Source organism: Anser anser, assembly GCF_964211835.1.
Source record: "Anser anser genome assembly, chromosome: 15".
Lineage (NCBI taxonomy): Eukaryota > Metazoa > Chordata > Aves > Anseriformes > Anatidae > Anser > Anser anser.
Window position 1 is genome coordinate 2,388,010 of NC_139736.1, and position 17,430 is coordinate 2,405,439.

A 17,430-nucleotide genomic window follows, 5' to 3' on the forward strand; every position below is an offset into this window, starting at 1 on the left:
CTGAGGCATCAGGAGTCAGAGTCTTAGTAGGAAGAAAGGAACTCTAGCAAGTTTGATTTTTCTTTAGTGGGTGAGAACGGTCAATTTGAAAATGCTGGTCCTTTCTGTACTTCCTGAAAGGTTTCTGTGAATAACCCAGAAATGCATAGCAGAGCCACGTTTGACTTTTTTTAATCCACATGCCATTTCTGTCTAATAAGGATTCAGCATCTGGACTATGAAAATATAATCACGAAGAAGAAATTATTTAAAAATGCAAAACAAAACTCTTGAACACAAAACCTGCAGAATAGAGGCTTGGGTCAAACACCCTCACTGATGCAGCTGGTTTTCAAAGAAATAAATGGTAGTAGCTTTTAGCAGGAGGGCAATTGCTGAATACTGCTCTGCACATCCTGAGTTAAGATAATACAAATAGCTGTCTGTGAGCAAAACAGATAGGCTAATGGCCTCTCCTGCTCTGGTTAACAGAGCAGGGCTATTCAGAGATGTACATTGGCTAGGTTTGTGTGTGTGCTGGGGGGGGGGAGGGAGGGTTGATTTTTTTTTTCTCTTTGGTCAGCTGCTTTTTAAAAGTAAAAACCTGTAATACAGGAAACCATAATGGAATTCTGTTCTGTGTCATCATTTCCTTTTTTTGACACATGTCACATTTTCAACCAAGTGGCCTACTAAGCTAATGGATGAATGACATTTGTTACATTGCTCTACTAGAGCAGATGAATCTGATGCGTTCTCCATTATGGATAATAGTTCAAACACATGCCTTGCTTCCAGGGAAAAGGTGGAACAGATCAAGAGCTCAGTTCAACATCCAAGTGCTTAAGTTGAAAGGCACGATTGCTATTCACAAGCTGCTTAGTTCTTTTTTTTTTTTTTTCTTTTCCTGAAAAAAAAAAAGCCAGATTGAATGGAGTTGAAAGTTAAAAATCCTTGAACTCATTTTCAGATTAGATAAGCAGGTGTCACAGACTGGGAGTGTTTTTGCCAATAGTCATATTGTCATCTAACCTGTGCAAACTTTTTTTTACTAATAATGTTTGAACAGCTTAAAAGTCGATCCTCTATTTCCTTGCTGCTCATGTGATCTTCTGTCAGGCAAGCGGTTTTATTGCTCTCATTTCAGACTGCCTGAAAATGCTAGAAAGCTATAAACTTTGTATGTCCACACCTGTGTATATTATTAAATACTCACCTGACATATTCACTTATTAGGGTGAAAACCCCAAATACCACATACTATGCAAGTTATGCAAATAGGATTTTAAACTGACTATACAGATTTGTACTCAGACCAAATTTTTAAAGGCAGGACTCAAAGCCAGACATGATATACTAGTGCATTTTAATACAAATAAAGGAAAATAACAGTACTTCTGTGTATAATATTACCCATGTATTTTCTATGAAAGACTCTAAATTATACTTTTCTTCCAGACTTTGCATAGTTAGTACAGAGATTACTACTGGTAACCTGCTAATTTAAGAGTAGAAGGGTAGCATGTGCGATGGGCCAGGCACTTTTGCCTATCTATAAAAATACTGTTTGTTTTCACAGCTATTTCTTTTTCTAAATTCATCCGTGTGTCTTCCAGGTTCCTCAGAGACTGTTCAGCTTCTAGCAGTTTTCTCTTCAGAGATTCAATGGACTCCGTTAGTTCTTCAACTTCATTGATTAACCTGAACAGAATTACATAAGTAATACAAAAATGAATCTAGTCTGTGTTCCCAAGGATATATGAACTGTAACAGGAATAAAGATCAACAGCTGTAGAAGCATAACACTCAACAACAAAGGCAGGAGGGATTGATCCAATGCATCACAGGGTGCCTGAGACTTTGGGATACAGGTCTCAGACCTGTAGGATCTCTTTGAGGTCCTACACACCTAGTGAAAACCAGTTCACTTTCACATTTTTTTTACTTAAGTCTCCCATGATTTAGATAGTACTAAGCACGCCTTTTGCCACTAAGCACAGTGGAACTACTCATCTTTACCTTCTCCCACTGTGCAGGACACTCATACTAATAATTTTAAAACAGAAATTGTTCAGCGAGTTATCCAGTTTGACTGGATCCGCATTTCTTTAAGCCTGTTTTTTGATAACTATTCACTGGTATAAAACTCAAGTATTAAAGATGGTATTTGTACCAGACATCAGAAAACAGTATTTGCTTCAAATGCATGTAAGTTTTTAAAGAAGCAGCAGCACGGCATTTAAAAAAAAATAAAATAAATACAATTTTTAAAAAGCACATCACTTCAGCTGAAAGTCAGTGTGGGTTAGGTGCTTTACTGCAATCTCTGTCTGCACATATTTACTTCCTGGGAAAACAAAAATCCTGTATGCTATGGGAACTGAATAAATACAAACAGAATAAACATGGCAATTAAACACATGCCCATTCAGCAAAGGACTTGAATATGTCCTTAGATCCCATTAAAGAAAACACACATACTGAAAAGCTTGCACGAGAATGATTTGCTGAATCAGGACCTAAATGAGTGTGCCTGCAGTGGCATAAAGCATTTGGATTAACTATAACTTCTTCCTCATTGTGTAAAGAACAGCATATTGGCTTTGAATGGTAGACATCTTTGCTACAAGTAAATTGTAAGCCTGCAAAAGCTGATCCCCCACTTTTCCTAAGGGCAGGAAAATGTGAAGGATGAGAATCAATTACAAGGCTTATAATGAGATCAAAAGTGACAAATGTGACGTTCAGACCTTTAATTTGAAAGGATTTATTGACCTCTAGTTTTAAAACGGATTATTACTGAAAATCAAATGCCACCAGCCCAATTCTTTGGAGTACTAAGGACATGTCTCAGACTGTGGATATGCGCAGCCCATTTACATTCTCAATACTTGAAACATAATTCTTTCAGCACATGGTCCACCTTGTGGTGAACTTTTGCTAACAGCTAAAGAATGGCAAATTACCACACATAGCCAGATATTTTGGATCATTTAAATCAAAAAGAAACCACACAGTTCAGAGAGAAAAGCATAGAAGCAAACAGCAGAGTAGTGTCTATAGATTTTCTATTTGTCAATATATTAGGTTAAAATAATGCTTTCCTTGCAGTGTTTTTAGTCAGTTGAATTATTTCTGATATATCAGAATCAAACCTCACGATACAAGCTAAAGGCCCTGTGTTGCCACTAAAAAGTGCAAATGCTATCTAACATCACCTCTGGATAGAATGGACATCTTGGGGGACTTGTTTAATAGTGTTTACCTGAATTGTGCTGCATCTCTGCAGAGCTCAACATTGGGCCTAAAAGACCTGTCATACAGCCTCGTTTGGGCAACTTTCACTGGGGCTTCTTTTTCTTTGATAGCTTGCTTGAGAGCAGCAATGTTAGCTTCTTGATCTCCAATCTCCTTGAGGGTCTGAAAAGGATACCCAAGAAAAAGAACTGTTTAAAAAAAGCCATTGTCTCTGTGCATGCTATACATTTCATTATGGTCCCCATGAGTCACTTACAGTTTTGACCTCCTATTTGGCCACAATATAAAAGAAATAGAAGTGCAAAGGTGTTTTTGACATCTTTATTTCTACTCCTACACTGAGAATCTGATCTCTGCGTTGAAAAGTGGCAGAAAATATGCTGTAACCTGTTCAAAAACTCTTCACATCTCCTCACAACACATCCCACTTCCATGAATTGCTCTTAATTGTAAATCATTAACTGTAAATTATCCAAGAAAAGCTCAAGTTATTTTGAATAGGATTACAAACCGCTAGCCAGCTTGGAATTGTACAGTTTTCTAGCATTAGTGAAGAAAATAGAAAAAGACAGGAAATTCTGAATTCCTTCTCTTTCATAACCACTGACACACATGCAGAAAATAAAGTCTGCCCAGCTGTCACTACTGCACAGGTGCTAAGGAATGACTTGTTCTTTCCATACCTCCCAATAGCCTAACACAGAAGTAGGAGCTGTTCAACACTGGAGAAGGGGCAGAATCTGAAGACATCTCTTATAATTTGCCAGGAACATCTGTGAATCTGTGAACTGCTGCTGCTGCTGCTACAGAAGCAGCACAGCAGACAGCAGAACAGGCTGAACTGGAGCCATAATCCAGCACTGAAGACTCTTATCAGATACTAAACTGACACAAAATAGTGCTCTATACCTTACATGGACTAAGAATTTTTTTTCTAGAGGATAATTTTACCGTGATCTTCTCAAACAATGCTATCATGCCTGTAACCAGCATTCCAAAAACAACACTTACTTTTTTCAAATGATGCTCTAGTTTGTGTTTTGTATCATCTAGCTCTTCAAGACGTTTGGCAAAAGCCTCATTAACAGCAGCACACTGCATCCTCAGGTCCTCAGATATGTCATGAAGAATATTATCAATCAAGGCACGAAGATTAATTGAAGCTAGTTTTTCTCGTTCTGCCTTATAGATGTTGTCATGGCTGAACTTGGCCCATGTCTCTGGTGTTGATGCACTGGAAGAAGAAAAATAAGATAAAGCCAAGTATTTCGAAGAAAAACTTCAACAAAACCAGACTGCATAGAAGGAATCTACTTTGTCATAAGTGGTGTGGCATGCTGAAATGGTAGCACTACCACTGCTATCCATGTAGCTGTTTTAAAGCTATGATATCACATGTGCAAAGAAGCAGCAATCACACCTTTAATTCAGAGCAGCATTACAGCTTTCACTGATGCAAAGGATGTATCATATCTTACCAGGGTTGTTGTGGAGGATAATGATGAGAACTGCTCACCTCTCTTCAAACTTCACTGAGCTAGGATGGAACTGGATGTTGGTGCTCTGGTTATTGTATCTTCCACAGTTATCATCAATGTTGTACGTTTCAACTTTGTCTGACCAGTCCATCTCACAAACCTCTTTGTGGTCTCGATTTAATCTGAAAAGGCCATCATCATTATCACACATGGTTAATAGAAAACAATTCAACAAAACTGTAAATGTTTATGAAGATACAGGCTCTGAGCCTTTGTCTGTCACAGAAAATTGAGAAGGTAAACTTTTCTTTTTGTTAAGAGTTGAAACTGCTCCTTTGTTGTCAATGAAATGAGTCAAACATCACCCAGTTAATTAGAATGACTTCAGATTACAAAAAACAGTGAGTCTTTATCAACTGTTAACACCAGATGTCACTCTTACCTAAGGTATTAAAAAGATTCTGCTGGCCAGTGATGCTGCTGATCCTAAAATGATCTAAAAACATTTATAAAAAGTGAAGCCTAAACTCAGTAGATTACTCTGAGACCATAACTGATATATCAGAACTACTCTAAATTATTCTGCCTTTATAAATATTCTTTTTAAAAATAAAATTTAATTTTATCTGGTAGAACAACAAAAATTGAACCATATGAAAAAAAAATTAAAGTAAGATATCAACATTTCCAGCAGTTAACCCCATGATATCGATGCGCCTGAGGATTTGGCTAACATCTTCTTTCCAAAGGGTTTGATATAAATTAAAAACAAATATTCCCTTTGAAGTGTAATGAACATTCATACTGATATGGAAGGTTGAGTTAAATTCCATATTGTAAGTTCATAGTGACATCTGGCGGCAAAAAACTCATCTTGAAAAGGTCCTTTGATCAGACAAATTATTGTAAAAGATCTTACAGTTTAAATATATCACAAGGTGCAAAAAGATAGAGTGATATCCAGATACCATTTTATTAAATTTTGGTTTAGTGTTGGAAAATTGGACAACTGAATACACATACTAGAAATTGGGACTGAAAATATAAAGCAATATACTGGAAATTATGCAAGGGCATGGCTCCCACCTTACCTTCCCTTACTTGCTAATCCTAAAGTTTCACCAGTGAGTAAATCTTTTCAGGCTTAAATGGAATTCACACAGCTCATAAGTGCATTGGTATGAACTTTATCCACTGGGTGTTGTACCCCTATGTGCCAGGTATTATTTGGCTATATATAAATTAACCACCGAGGTACTGAGAAAAACACCTTACCGCATCTGGTTACTAGCTTGCATCAAAGTTCTTTTCAAAAGCTCCTGGATATTTCTTATAAGTTCAGCTTCCTAGATAAAAACATTGAGACTTCTATGATATTCGGTGTAGTACATACCATCCTGCAGAGCAATTTGATTTCAATCGCTGTGGATATACACTCAAATCTTCCACTCATTACCCACTCTTACTTTATTATTACAAGACAAGATCTTCTCTGGAGTTAGCAAATATTGAGGTAACTCAGCTATAAGTCTGTGAAGGCAGCAATCCATAAAATACTTCTAAAGCCTGGTGATTCATTACTTTCATATTGCATGTGTATCCTATGAAAAAGTGTATGTTCTGCCAGATTAAACAGAATACCTGAATTACTTACACAGCTTTGAAGTAGAGAAAAAATAAGGCAACAGCACCGTCCTCAGCAGGAGACCGGAGTCGCTGCCAAGCTGGGCAGGACCCTGTCTCCCCTGCAAGCACAAACTCAGATGTCAGGGGCTGCTGCCCTGCGGCGGGATGTGATGCAGCAGATCAGCTTCTCTGGCAAGACACTGGCAGTCAGAATCTGCTGAGTCCTTGCAGACACCTTCAGAGTGCGCTGCCTTGCTCTGTAACAAGTGCTTTAACTGTATGCAAGGCAAAGGCTTCCAGCAGATTCCCGCAGATCTCCAAAAATAAAGTTTGTCTGAAGTATGGTGATAAGGAGCTACTTAACATAAAGGAGTATCACACTCTTAGTTGGTCTGCTTCCTTTGAATGCTCTATATTAACTAAAAATAGAAGTTACTGCTCTATGATTCGAACAGTCACTGCTTCAGCAGGTATAGGACAGCCATCCCAAGATAAACCTGATGACACTTGTAGCTTTACTTTTATCAGACCCATTTGTTCCAGAACTTGTTTTGCCTCTGGTGATGGTTAGCACCAAGGGCTTCAGAATTATCTCAGATATGCAGTGTTGTTTGAGAGGTTAATTTCCTCTTGGCTGCAAGACATGACTGCTCAAAGTCACAAAGCTTTGCCTCACCTTGATAACAGATCCAGTGTCTGAAGTTTCAGTTCAATCTGTTTTTAGCAGGAACATCCATTTCAGCACAAACGTGATCAAAACAAAAATGACCATACTTTCTAAAAGACTCTTACTGAACCTGGTGTTCATTTTTGTCTGTAATAATGTTGCTTTAGGAATTAACTATCCACGCTCTATGAAGTGATCTACTGGCCTGGTGATTATATGCTGTTATATAAAAGCCCATCATTTCTTTTTTATTATTTAAAGGAATTTAGTATTTGAGGCTCAGATATTGAAAAGAGCTTTTGTACATGCAGAGCTTCTAATTAATTTTGCTGTTGTGCATCAATGACAGTCATCCAGTGACAACTACGGGAGTATATTCTTACTAATAGACTTCATACTCAGAACATTGCTGGCACTCACTGGTCCTTGAACTGTTCTTGACAAATAAATGAGCGCATACGTCCCTGCAGTGTCAGTTTCTCCATTATAAGAAACCATCAGGGAGTGTAAAAAAATATCATTTTATTCTAAATGGAAAAGGACAATCTTGATTGGAAAGAAAATATTATTTTTAAGGCTTTAAAAGAGGACAATTAAAATAAATACATAGCTGAAGGTATCATTTTATAAACTGAAAAAAAATATATTTTAAAGTGTTAGAAGGAGCCAGCACATTAAATTATTTTTATAATAATTGTTATTATTTTGTGCTGGGTAGTCAGTCTCCATGTAAATAAAGAGGCAGTCATCTTCCTGTGAGTAATGTGCACAATCTTAAATGAGAAAAGCCTTCCTTTAGCAATTAAAATGTCACACATGGAAAAAGTGAACTAGTGCAAAAATAAAGAACTCCCTTGTTGAATGACCTAAAATAAAATTAAAAACTAGTTTCCCTTTTGAGGAGATATGCATTCAAATACAACATTTAAAACTGAAGATAGAGTTCTCCTAATTAATGGCAATCTAAGGCTACTTAGAGTGAATAAGCAGGTATAAATGGCAATGGATGTTCAATAATTATCTAATAAATGATTTCTCCTAGCTTTAAAGCAGTTCAGAAGTCATAGTGCGTGTCTGGGAGGAGCTGTGGCACCATGCTGAAGATGAAGATCCTCTGATCTAGGTCACGCAGTCCTGGCTACGCTGTCAGACATCACAGCGCGATCCAGCCGCTGACAACGTGGAGCTGTGGCTAGCTCGTGGGATCGCACTGGGAGAAGGGCCATAGATCAACACTGCATAAATATCTGCTCTCCTCGAGTCGCTCCAAAATCCGCAGTCTGAAGATGTTGAACTAGGCGCTATGCTTTTAACAGAGTTGTCGGTGTACAAGACTGTCCTGTTGCGCACTGGTTCACTTGGCAAAGCTACAGATCAGTGTTTGGAAAGGGTTCTCCGCTGATTTCCTCGCCCCATTATTGCATTTGGCAGGAATACACACAACTGTATCCCTTCTCTACTTTTTTAATTTTATATAGTTGACAGGATCTTGGCCAATGCCTTTGTCTTCAGCATCAGGGAATACTGGGGCTGACATCATTGTTGAAGCAAATGCACAACAAGTCAACACTCTGAGTCAAATAGAGTTCTCGGGTAAAAAAAATGACTTAAATGTAAATACATCTGCTTAGAACACGGTCGGATCTGGCACTCAGTTAATGAAACTGGACACTGGATATGCAGAAATAACCTTGAAATGCAGAATACACGCAGGTGAAACGTGATTAACTGACAGAATACTGCTATGTGGCAAGTCCTGTGCTAGGGATTACATTTTCAATGTTAAGTGCTTGCACATAAACATACTAAACTGTCATTAAACAGATACAAGGTGGATTCAGAGGAGATTTCGTATGTGCTATGAAAGTAAAAAAAATCTCATAGAAGATAGATGCATGCACTGCTTTTTCTGAATTTAGCTGTTTCCAGTGCAGCAGCCCAAACAAATAAAATGATTCTATTTAAGAGACTTTATCTTTTTAGTTATCAAAGATCATTTTTATAGGGAAAATAATTGTGTTCTTTAGCTTTTTTATTTATTTTTTTTTAACCAGAACTGCATTAAGAAAAGATCAATATGCTGCTAAGTTGAGTCTGTGAAGTTCTGAGTAACAGCTGATTTTACTATGCATGTGAGGAGCTTTCACTTAAATACCTTAATCCCTGATTCCAGCAGTGGCAATTTAGCAGGAGTATGTATCAATAGGTTATCTAAACATGACTCTGTGATGCAAAGCCAATAGGAGAGATGGGCTGGAACCAAAACTCTTTAAAAGAAATAGACAGTGTGACAAAAAATAGGAAAAAAAATCTTATCTGGACACAAAACCTTCATCAGAGATACTTCTGTTTTCTTTGTTAGTCATCTGAAATGATTCTACTGAGCAGACAGTGAAAGTGCAATTAATGCAGAGATCCCAAACGTCTTGTGTATGTGCAATTGGTGTTGCCTCTTTAAATGTCACCTGCCAAGGGGCTGCTGAAAGGTGGTTATCTCAGCAGGATGCTCTGGGAGTGTTCGTCATTGCTGCAGAAAGCTGAAAGCAGCGACAAGACCTATGTCCTGTGACGAGCTTTTCCAAGACTAGGTGAAAGGTAGGTAGCCCCTTGTCCAGACACACTCTTCCTCCAGTTGCAGGTTCCTCCATGCACCTATCAAGGGGAGCTGGAAGGAACACAGCGAAGATGCCAAAGAATGAAGCCAACAGAAGGCTGGGCTGCTAGCAGGGGAAGAAGAATTTCAAATGAAGGAAAATGTCCCAGAACATAAATTAACTATGCAGCTAGAACTCCTTGTGCAAGGAAAAGAATGTCCCTTTCCTCAGACAGCTGACTTTTGGAAAAATATTTCTTCTATTTCTCAGTTTTTGCACGGTAAGAGAATAAATTACTCCTGATCTCCCTTGCATTACCATTTCCTAAGAGAGCTGAGATTAGAAAGTGACTGGACAAGTATGCAACATTCATAAAAAGTATGTCAGTACTTTAGTAATAAAATGTGCATAGCTCCTCCAAGTAAGCAAATGAACACACGGCTATCAGGGAACTGGGCCATTAACTCTGAAATCTGTGCAATGAACAGTCAGAATTCATGGAAGAGCAACTCTAAGTGTGAAGAATTATTATTCGGTTTTGGAGAGAGTAAGAAATACAAGGTTCTGTTTGATTTCTTGCAGCGAAAGAGGTATAGAGTATAGCTGCAGCTTAAAAAGCTGGCAGAGCCACAGAGGGCACATTATAAGAATCTATTCGCAAACACTCATGCTATAACATCTATTCCTCTGTGAAAATGGGAAGGGTTTCCTCTCATGTTATATACTCCTCTTCCTTCTGTACTGCAAAGGTCATTGGCATGGCAACAAAATCTTCATTTCTCAAGAGTCCATCTGCTGCTGGTATACACGCCTCAGCTGAACTCACATCATTCTTTTTTGATGACATCCCACTTGGCTGTTGATGGTCTGTCGTCACAAGCAGAGAATCACAATTTCAGGTGAAGAATTAGCAGCAGCAGGCGGACTTCTTAGCAATGAACAAACTATCCATTGGAACAGAGATCAGGAGGAGAGAAATGCCAGAAAATTGATTTTTTGAGGGGTAAATCTTGTATTTCACATCTTTCTCTAAAACAGCAGCAGCTGATGAAGATAGTTTCTGTACTGTGTCTTTTATAGCAATTCACAAAGAGCCTAGCACACCACTGAAATACTCTACACACTAATCCTCCCATTTTTACATTTTTCACTAGAACAGCTTCTTAGGTAATAATTACAATTGAGCATTACTCCTATTAAAATATTGCTAAATACTATCACTCCATCAGCTCTGTAATTTTCTTAAGTATTTTTCTAACAACAAATATTAATCATCTGGGTTAATTAGTAACTCATCATGAACCAACTTTCCATTACATTGGAAGCTGCAGGCCAGTGTTCATTAATTTATTTGTGGGACAGTAGGATATGTATCATTCAAGAATGAAAGATGACCCAGGCTCTGTTCTCTGTATCATAATGCAACCACAATAATTACATCAGCTTTGAAGGCAATCTGCATGCTGCGCCGGATCGCAGTGACAGATAACAAAGTGTCAGCTAGAGTAGAGTCCTCTTTGGGAGGAAAATGATCGAGCAAATTTCAGGAGAGCATCAGGTTTGTTGAAGTCACACTGTCAGAAATACCATCTGTCTGGGCCCCCCGTGTGTCTGGAGCTGTCATCTCCCGCAGGTATCACATGGCTACATTGCACTGATGGGAGAGAGCCGTGCTGCTGCCCTGCCGTACAATTAAAATGATGGTTTGTGCTGAGACACAACCGTGCCGTGTCAGATCACCTTGTTGAGAACCTTGGCAAGACTACAGTGTCAGAACTGGTAGTAAAGGTAAAAGGCAGAGACTGCTCTCTTGAGCATGGAAGCAGGCAAGCAGCATTTCACTTGTCCTGAATAGTCGTTAACCATAGGTTCGTGTGCCCTACATAGTCTGCTCGTGGGGTACTGCATTTTTAAAGTGTAACCTGCAGAGATGAGAGGACTTTAATCCAAGCAGAGCCTGGAAGAAGTTTAATGACAGAATAGGATGCTCAGCTTGGTACAGGAAACCTCTGTTTTGATTTTGTATGGATCTGGTCTGAGAGGGGGGATCTGGTCTCCTCTGGTTGGACTCATGTGACTTTAAACATTTTTTTAAACACAGGAAGGATTTGAAATAATCCCTCCTACATTTAGGATTGGCAGACAGAGTCCAGGCTGCCAGGAAGGGGAAACAAAGCTCTGCGTCCTGCCAGAAGGTACCTTCACGCTGCAGTTATCACCTGCTGACCAAACTGCTCAGCATTTTGGAGGCAGGGGCAGCACTACGAGAGGGCTGCCAACAGCCCTGCCCATCCTAACGCCCCGCTCACCTTCAGCAGCTCCCTCTCCACCTCATCACAGACCAGGTCCGGGGGCTGCCTGCGCTCCCGACACTGCAGGTTATCGGTGGCAATGCCGTAGGGCACCTCGGTGGCGTCGAGCGCCCTTTCCAGCCGCAGCTTCTGGGCTGCCAGCAGGCCGGTCTCCGCGTCCAGGTCCTCGATCTCCTTCTGGAGCTCGCCCTTCCAGAAGTGAATGTCCTGCAGGCGCTGGCCTAGGGCGGCCGTGGAGTCCTGCTGGGCGCGCTGAGCGGCGGCAGCGGTGCGCTGGCACAGCTCCTTGGCCTCGTCCCGGTTGCGCTCGGCCTCCTGGCAGCTGGCGAAGGCCCGGTGGTACTGGGTGTAGTTGCTCTGGTGCCACTCGGGGGGCAGGTACTTGGCAGTGCGGAAGCCGGCCGTGGCCAGGCCGCTGGAGGAGTCGGGCCCGGTTTTCAGCGCTGCCTCGAACACCCTGGGGGGCAGCGCGGAGGCGGGCACGGGCGGCGGCGGGGGCTCGGCGGTCAGCAGGGCCCGGCCGGGCGCCTCGGGCCCCGCCATGGCTGCGCTAGGCCGTGCCGCGTCCCACCGTCGCCTAGGCAACGGCAGCAGCCAATGAGCAACCGGAACCTTCCCCGAGGAGAAGGGAAGGCGGCAACGGCAGCCACCAATCAGAACGCCAGCGCGCCCCGAGGTGGAGTCGGTGTTGCCGTGGCGACGGGGAGAGCCAATGGGGAGGGAGCGGGGGGTGCGGCGGGCTGGCGGTGTCATGGCGGGGCCTGTCATGGCGGGGCCGGGCGGGTTGCCCTCGCACTGTAACCGTTGTGACCCCCCCCGTGCGAGTGCGCGGGTGGGAATAAAGAGAGAATTCTGCACTGCGTTTTGCCTCTTCCTTGTGCTCCGCGACTTCCCTTTCCCCCCCGCGATCGCACTTGCCCTTCATTGTCTGGGAACGGGGAGGATCCTGACAGGGCCCGTCCCAAACGTCGGCCCCCAGGCCGCTGCGTGTGCCTGTGGCAGCCGGCTGGTGCCGCGCCCCCTTACCTGGCACCTGAGGGGACACCGACAGCGTGGGCTGGGCTTTTAGGTTATTTTTTGGGGGTCGCCATTGCTGGGCTGGAAGGCGAGGCAGGGCTCGGAGCGCGGCGGTGGGTGCTGCGAGCACGGGGACAACAGAGGGCACTCTCGTCCTTGCGCTGTGGCAATCTCTCTTCACAGTCCTTTTTAAGTAGAAAATAGAAAGGAAGATGAAGCCATGTGCTCTGTCGCCCGCCCGGTGCCATGAAGCACCACAGCACCATGCCCGGTGCTGAGGGAGCGGTGCCTGGCCTGTGCCCAGGTGTGCGCCCCGGCTGCTGGAGGTGCCACCCGAACTGCTGCTTAAAATATTTTGCTTTAAATCAGTTCGCTGTAAACCCACAAAAAGTCAATGGTCAGTCTTCCTACAGGGCCTTGCACTCCTTGGAGAGATCAAGAGGTTGCTGCTGACAGAGTGGTTGCGTTTGAAAGATGCATTCTGCTGCGGCTGGCAGCATGGCCCCAGCAAAACTTCCATTCCACAGGGGCAATGTTGAAAAAGGAGACTGAATCCCAGCAGAAGTGAGAAATCCTGCCTCTTCCCTTTCATTAACCAGCACCACTGGATGAGCTTTTTGCACTGCTGAAGTCACTGCACCCTTTGCTTTCCCTTTGGACTTAATTTCTCTTTCTTTCTTTTTTTTTTTTTTCTTTTTTTCCAAGCATCTTTCCTCTAACTGTCCCATCTGTTCCCTTCCTTAAGTTGCCCCCAGCTTGCATCTTTCCTCTGCTTGTGGCCTTCTCAGCATGGTGATCTATGCAAAGTTTGCATTTTTAAAGTACAGTAAGCGTACAGGAAAAGCCCAGCTGAGCTATTCAGAGTGAAAGTTCTTGGTATGGAAAATACATTTTTGAAAATAAGGGCAGCAAAGATTTTCTATTAATATAGCATTTTCTCTTGGGGTAGGGGGTCAAAAAAGGGCCTTTATTAGTGGCATCTTACCACAGCCCAGTCAGTATCACCCAGGCAGTTTTGCAGAATGGTCCGTTAGGGCCACGATGGGATGTGTCTGAGGTTGCAAACATAGCAGCAGACCGGGCTGAGTCCCTGGTCCTAGATGTGACTAATAAATTAATAGTCTTCTCCAAGTGGGAAACAATGCACGAAAAATATGTAAATTCTTCCTGATCCAATGCAACTATTACTTCAATGAGCAGCTTTATTGTTGTTATCCCAACTGGACATTGCTTCCAAGGAACAGATTTTGGAGAGTTTTGTCATCAGGCTGTTTTTTGTTTTGTTTTGCTTTGTATTAGTCAGTCCAAGCCTGCTTTCAAGTGTTCACAGATGCATCTCGTCTTAACAGGCTGTACATCACATCGCTGCAAGAAATAAAAGCAAAACCTATTGGCACCTGGCAGATTCAGGAGTTCCCTTCATTATCCAGGGCAGACCCAGGGACCCTGTATTTCAAAGCTCTTCCAACAGCCAAGTAATTTAGTATGCCACTGTACTATATAAATTATTAACAGCCATCCAAGATGTTTCCAGAGTACATGATGACAAAACATACTGGAAGAAAAAAACACAAATGTTTTCCAGCTCAAATCTTTTGACATGCAATAGATTAAGATTTCTCTTGGCTGAAATCCTTTTTACAGAAACTAGTTCCCCTTCCCATATCAAATGCTCCTGTTTATGTCAGGTGCCTATGAGCTTTTTGATTGCTGCTGTTTCTTTTCGCTGTCTTGTGTTTGATTTTTGATTTTTTTATTTTTTAAATTAGCATGAATGGAGAGTAGGTCTTGTGCTTGGAGAAGGGAAAGGTTTCCTCTTCTCACATCCTGGTAGCAGAGAGGACCATTTCTTGTCCACAGCAAAGAAGTACTGGAGATACTTGTCCAGAGAAGTTTGGTCCAGGTCCTTTCCTTCTCCTTGTAAAGACAATCAGAAGCTTGAAAATGAGACCCACTTCCACCGTAACACCTCTCCAAGCAGAGGCCAATACATGATACAGTATTCTGAAAACCTCCAGCTTTTCAAGCGATGGTGATGCTTTTGGGGCTGCTTCCTGGCAGCTGTTCTGCAGACATCCACACCACAAGAGGAGGTGACCAAAGTCACTTTTTTTTCTAAGCTTAACAAAATCTCAGCACAAAGTGGCTATATCATGGTACTTTTCTGGGAGTTAAGAAGCATAATCAGTAATTAAATGTAATCCTATCAGCAGAGAAATCAGAAGCAAGACCAAGAGCACACACCTCCATCTTTCTGCTATATATTTTCTTGGAAGAAGGAGCTTTGTTCTCATGTCTAATGTAGGGAAATCTCGCTAACATGGAGTGTACATCCCAAACCTTTAGGTTGCCAGGTATAAAGAAGTCTACTGCAAATAAGCTACAAACTGTTCACATAGCATAATCATAATTTGCTGGGAGATGTGGAACCAAAACCTGAGCTGCTGCAAAGCTGTGTGTGCTGCTCTACTCTGCCTGGACAGATAAAAGGACTCGAGGGAAATTGCTACAGAGGCAAAAAAGAGTGATTTTCTAGCTGTAGGGTAAACAGCTTTTGGATTGCAGAGCCTTCATTTGGAGGCTTTAGGGAGGCAGCAGAGGCACTGTGCTGCCTGTGAGTGCATCCTTTGTCTTGGGAATGGGCTCTCTGCTCCCAGCACCCAGGCCAACTGCATGCGCCAGCTGAGTCAGTGCCTTGCTCCGTGGGGGAGTTGTGGATCCCCTCCCAGCTCTGTCCCAATTTCCACGGAGAGAAAACCTGGATGTGCTGGCTGGCAAGGAGATGTGGTGCCTCTGCATCAAAAGCAGTGCCGTCACTTTCATATCTCTGTTGTGAAGTGCCATAAGATGTTTCCTCCCTCTCTCAGCTAATGTAATGGCGTGGGCAAAGGAAGCTGAGCTACTTCCCTGGGCAGCTGGACCGGCTGGTAGGCTTTGAAGCACTCACTACTAACAAATAACCAGCCATGCACAAAGGCAAGCAATCAGCCACACAGCCAGGAAATACCGTCTAGCATTTAACTGTAATTCAGCATTTTGCAATAAGAAAAAAAAAAAAAAAAAAGAAAGAAAAAGAAAAAACATAGCTGAAATGGACTGGTAGTACATTAAAGTTTACATGGTACATTAGAGGGGCATTGGCCTCAGCTGCCCAGGCCAGACTTGCTTTAAAAATTGGTCTCCCTTTTTTTGTTCACAAGGGACATTCTCATGTTGAATTGTCTGCAGAGCAACCAGGGGTTGCTTTCACTGCGTGTCGGATCCCAGACCACAGTCCTGCGGTGTAAATTGGTACGGCATCAGAATTCACACTGAGGACCCTTATATACCAGAAATGCTGCAGCCAAGGACCTGGTTTGCTTTTCTTACCTTTGTGAATCAGGCAGACATTCACAAGACCTCTTCAATTTACGTAGTCTTGTCACATTTGCTGCTGTTTGAATGCTCCAGTTTCTTGAGTCATGTCGGGCACCTGCTTCTCCGTGTCCACACTGACCAGGACAAGAAGTTCTGGGCATCGGCGAGGAGGGCTGGGGCAGAGGGAGGACGGGAGAAGCTTTCCCAGCATAGCAAGGCAAGGGCTATAAATAGCATGGGCTGGGAGCACTGCTTCAGAAGAGGCCTCTGCTTGAGACAGAGGGCCAAATTCTCCTCGTGGCAACCCACTTGTCACAATTTGACTCAGTTTGAATGTGAGTGGAACATCGATTTTCTTTATTTAATATAGCATCATTATACTTTTTATCTACTGGCTGCATCCCCCAGTGATGAGTACCTTAGCAGGGTGATGGATAGAAAACACTGTACATTCATTTAGATGATAGATAGGGAGAAAATGTGGTGAATTAGTTCAGAGGGGAGAAAATATAGTCAATTATTTTACATAAGGCAGCGTCTGGTACTCACAATCCCTGCCTGAGAGCAATGGAACACATGAATAAAAAGATTAAAGAGTTCAGAAGTGAAATTTTTGTTTTAATATCAACATATGGACAAAATGCTACATTTCAGCTTAAGAAATAAACATGTGCTAGCCTCAGGAGCACTGATGTTCAGCAAAGAGCTGAGACCAAAGGTTATCTAAGAACTTTGCCTAAGAACGATGCCTAAGAAATAGGCATTGTTTTTATATCATCTCTTATCGCTGAGATTAGAATTGTCTCTGCTGTTTTGAATCTAATCACCCTCTCCTAGAGTATGATAATTTTAGATAACATTAATTATTTGTAGCAGTATTAGCATTTCTTTCTAAAATGCAGTTATTTCACAAACAAAACAAAGCACAAATTGAGCCATTCCTGTATGGATGAAAACGCCATTTAAAGTTTCATTTCCCTGCCTCCTATTCTTGCAGTGGGTGAGCTCAGGCTGAGTGACAGCCATCCACGCCAGAACAATGCTGTTTTTATTTGCATTTTCCACCAGCTCTGGAAGTTTGCACTTTCTCCTTCCTGAAATCCATCTTGATAGGGCAGCATTAGACAAATCAGTTGAATTAG

At 42.1% G+C, this 17,430-nt stretch overlaps 1 protein-coding gene across 1 annotated transcript; it reads right to left on the reverse strand.

The window, feature by feature from the left end:
- Positions 1 to 1,315: 1,315 nt before the first annotated feature.
- Positions 1,316 to 15,562, reverse strand: TEKT4 (tektin 4). The gene is made up of 6 exons (XM_083799926.1): positions 11,912 to 15,562; positions 5,991 to 6,061; positions 4,754 to 4,897; positions 4,249 to 4,471; positions 3,245 to 3,399; positions 1,316 to 1,680 (listed from the first exon to the last, which is right to left on the reverse strand). The coding sequence occupies exons 1-6, from the start codon at positions 12,680 to 12,682 to the stop codon at positions 1,464 to 1,466; spliced, it is 1,581 nt and encodes a 526-aa protein (XP_083656052.1). The 5' UTR covers positions 12,683 to 15,562; the 3' UTR covers positions 1,316 to 1,463.
- Positions 15,563 to 17,430: the final 1,868 nt, after the last annotated feature.

What these genes read in the sequence shown, in the direction of transcription:
- TEKT4 (XM_083799926.1), bottom strand. Translation starts at nt 12,682, where the DNA reads ATGACAGGCCCCGCCATGACACCGCCAGCCCGCCGCACCCCCCGCTCC. An exon ending in TGGAGAGGGAGCTGCTGAAG is followed by an intron (nt 6,062 to 11,911) that starts GTGAGCGGGGCG and finishes GTTTTTATCTAG; the next exon opens with GAAGCTGAACTTATAAGAAA. An exon ending in TAGAGCATCATTTGAAAAAA is followed by an intron (nt 3,400 to 4,248) that starts GTAAGTGTTGTT and finishes TATCCTTTTCAG; the next exon opens with ACCCTCAAGGAGATTGGAGA.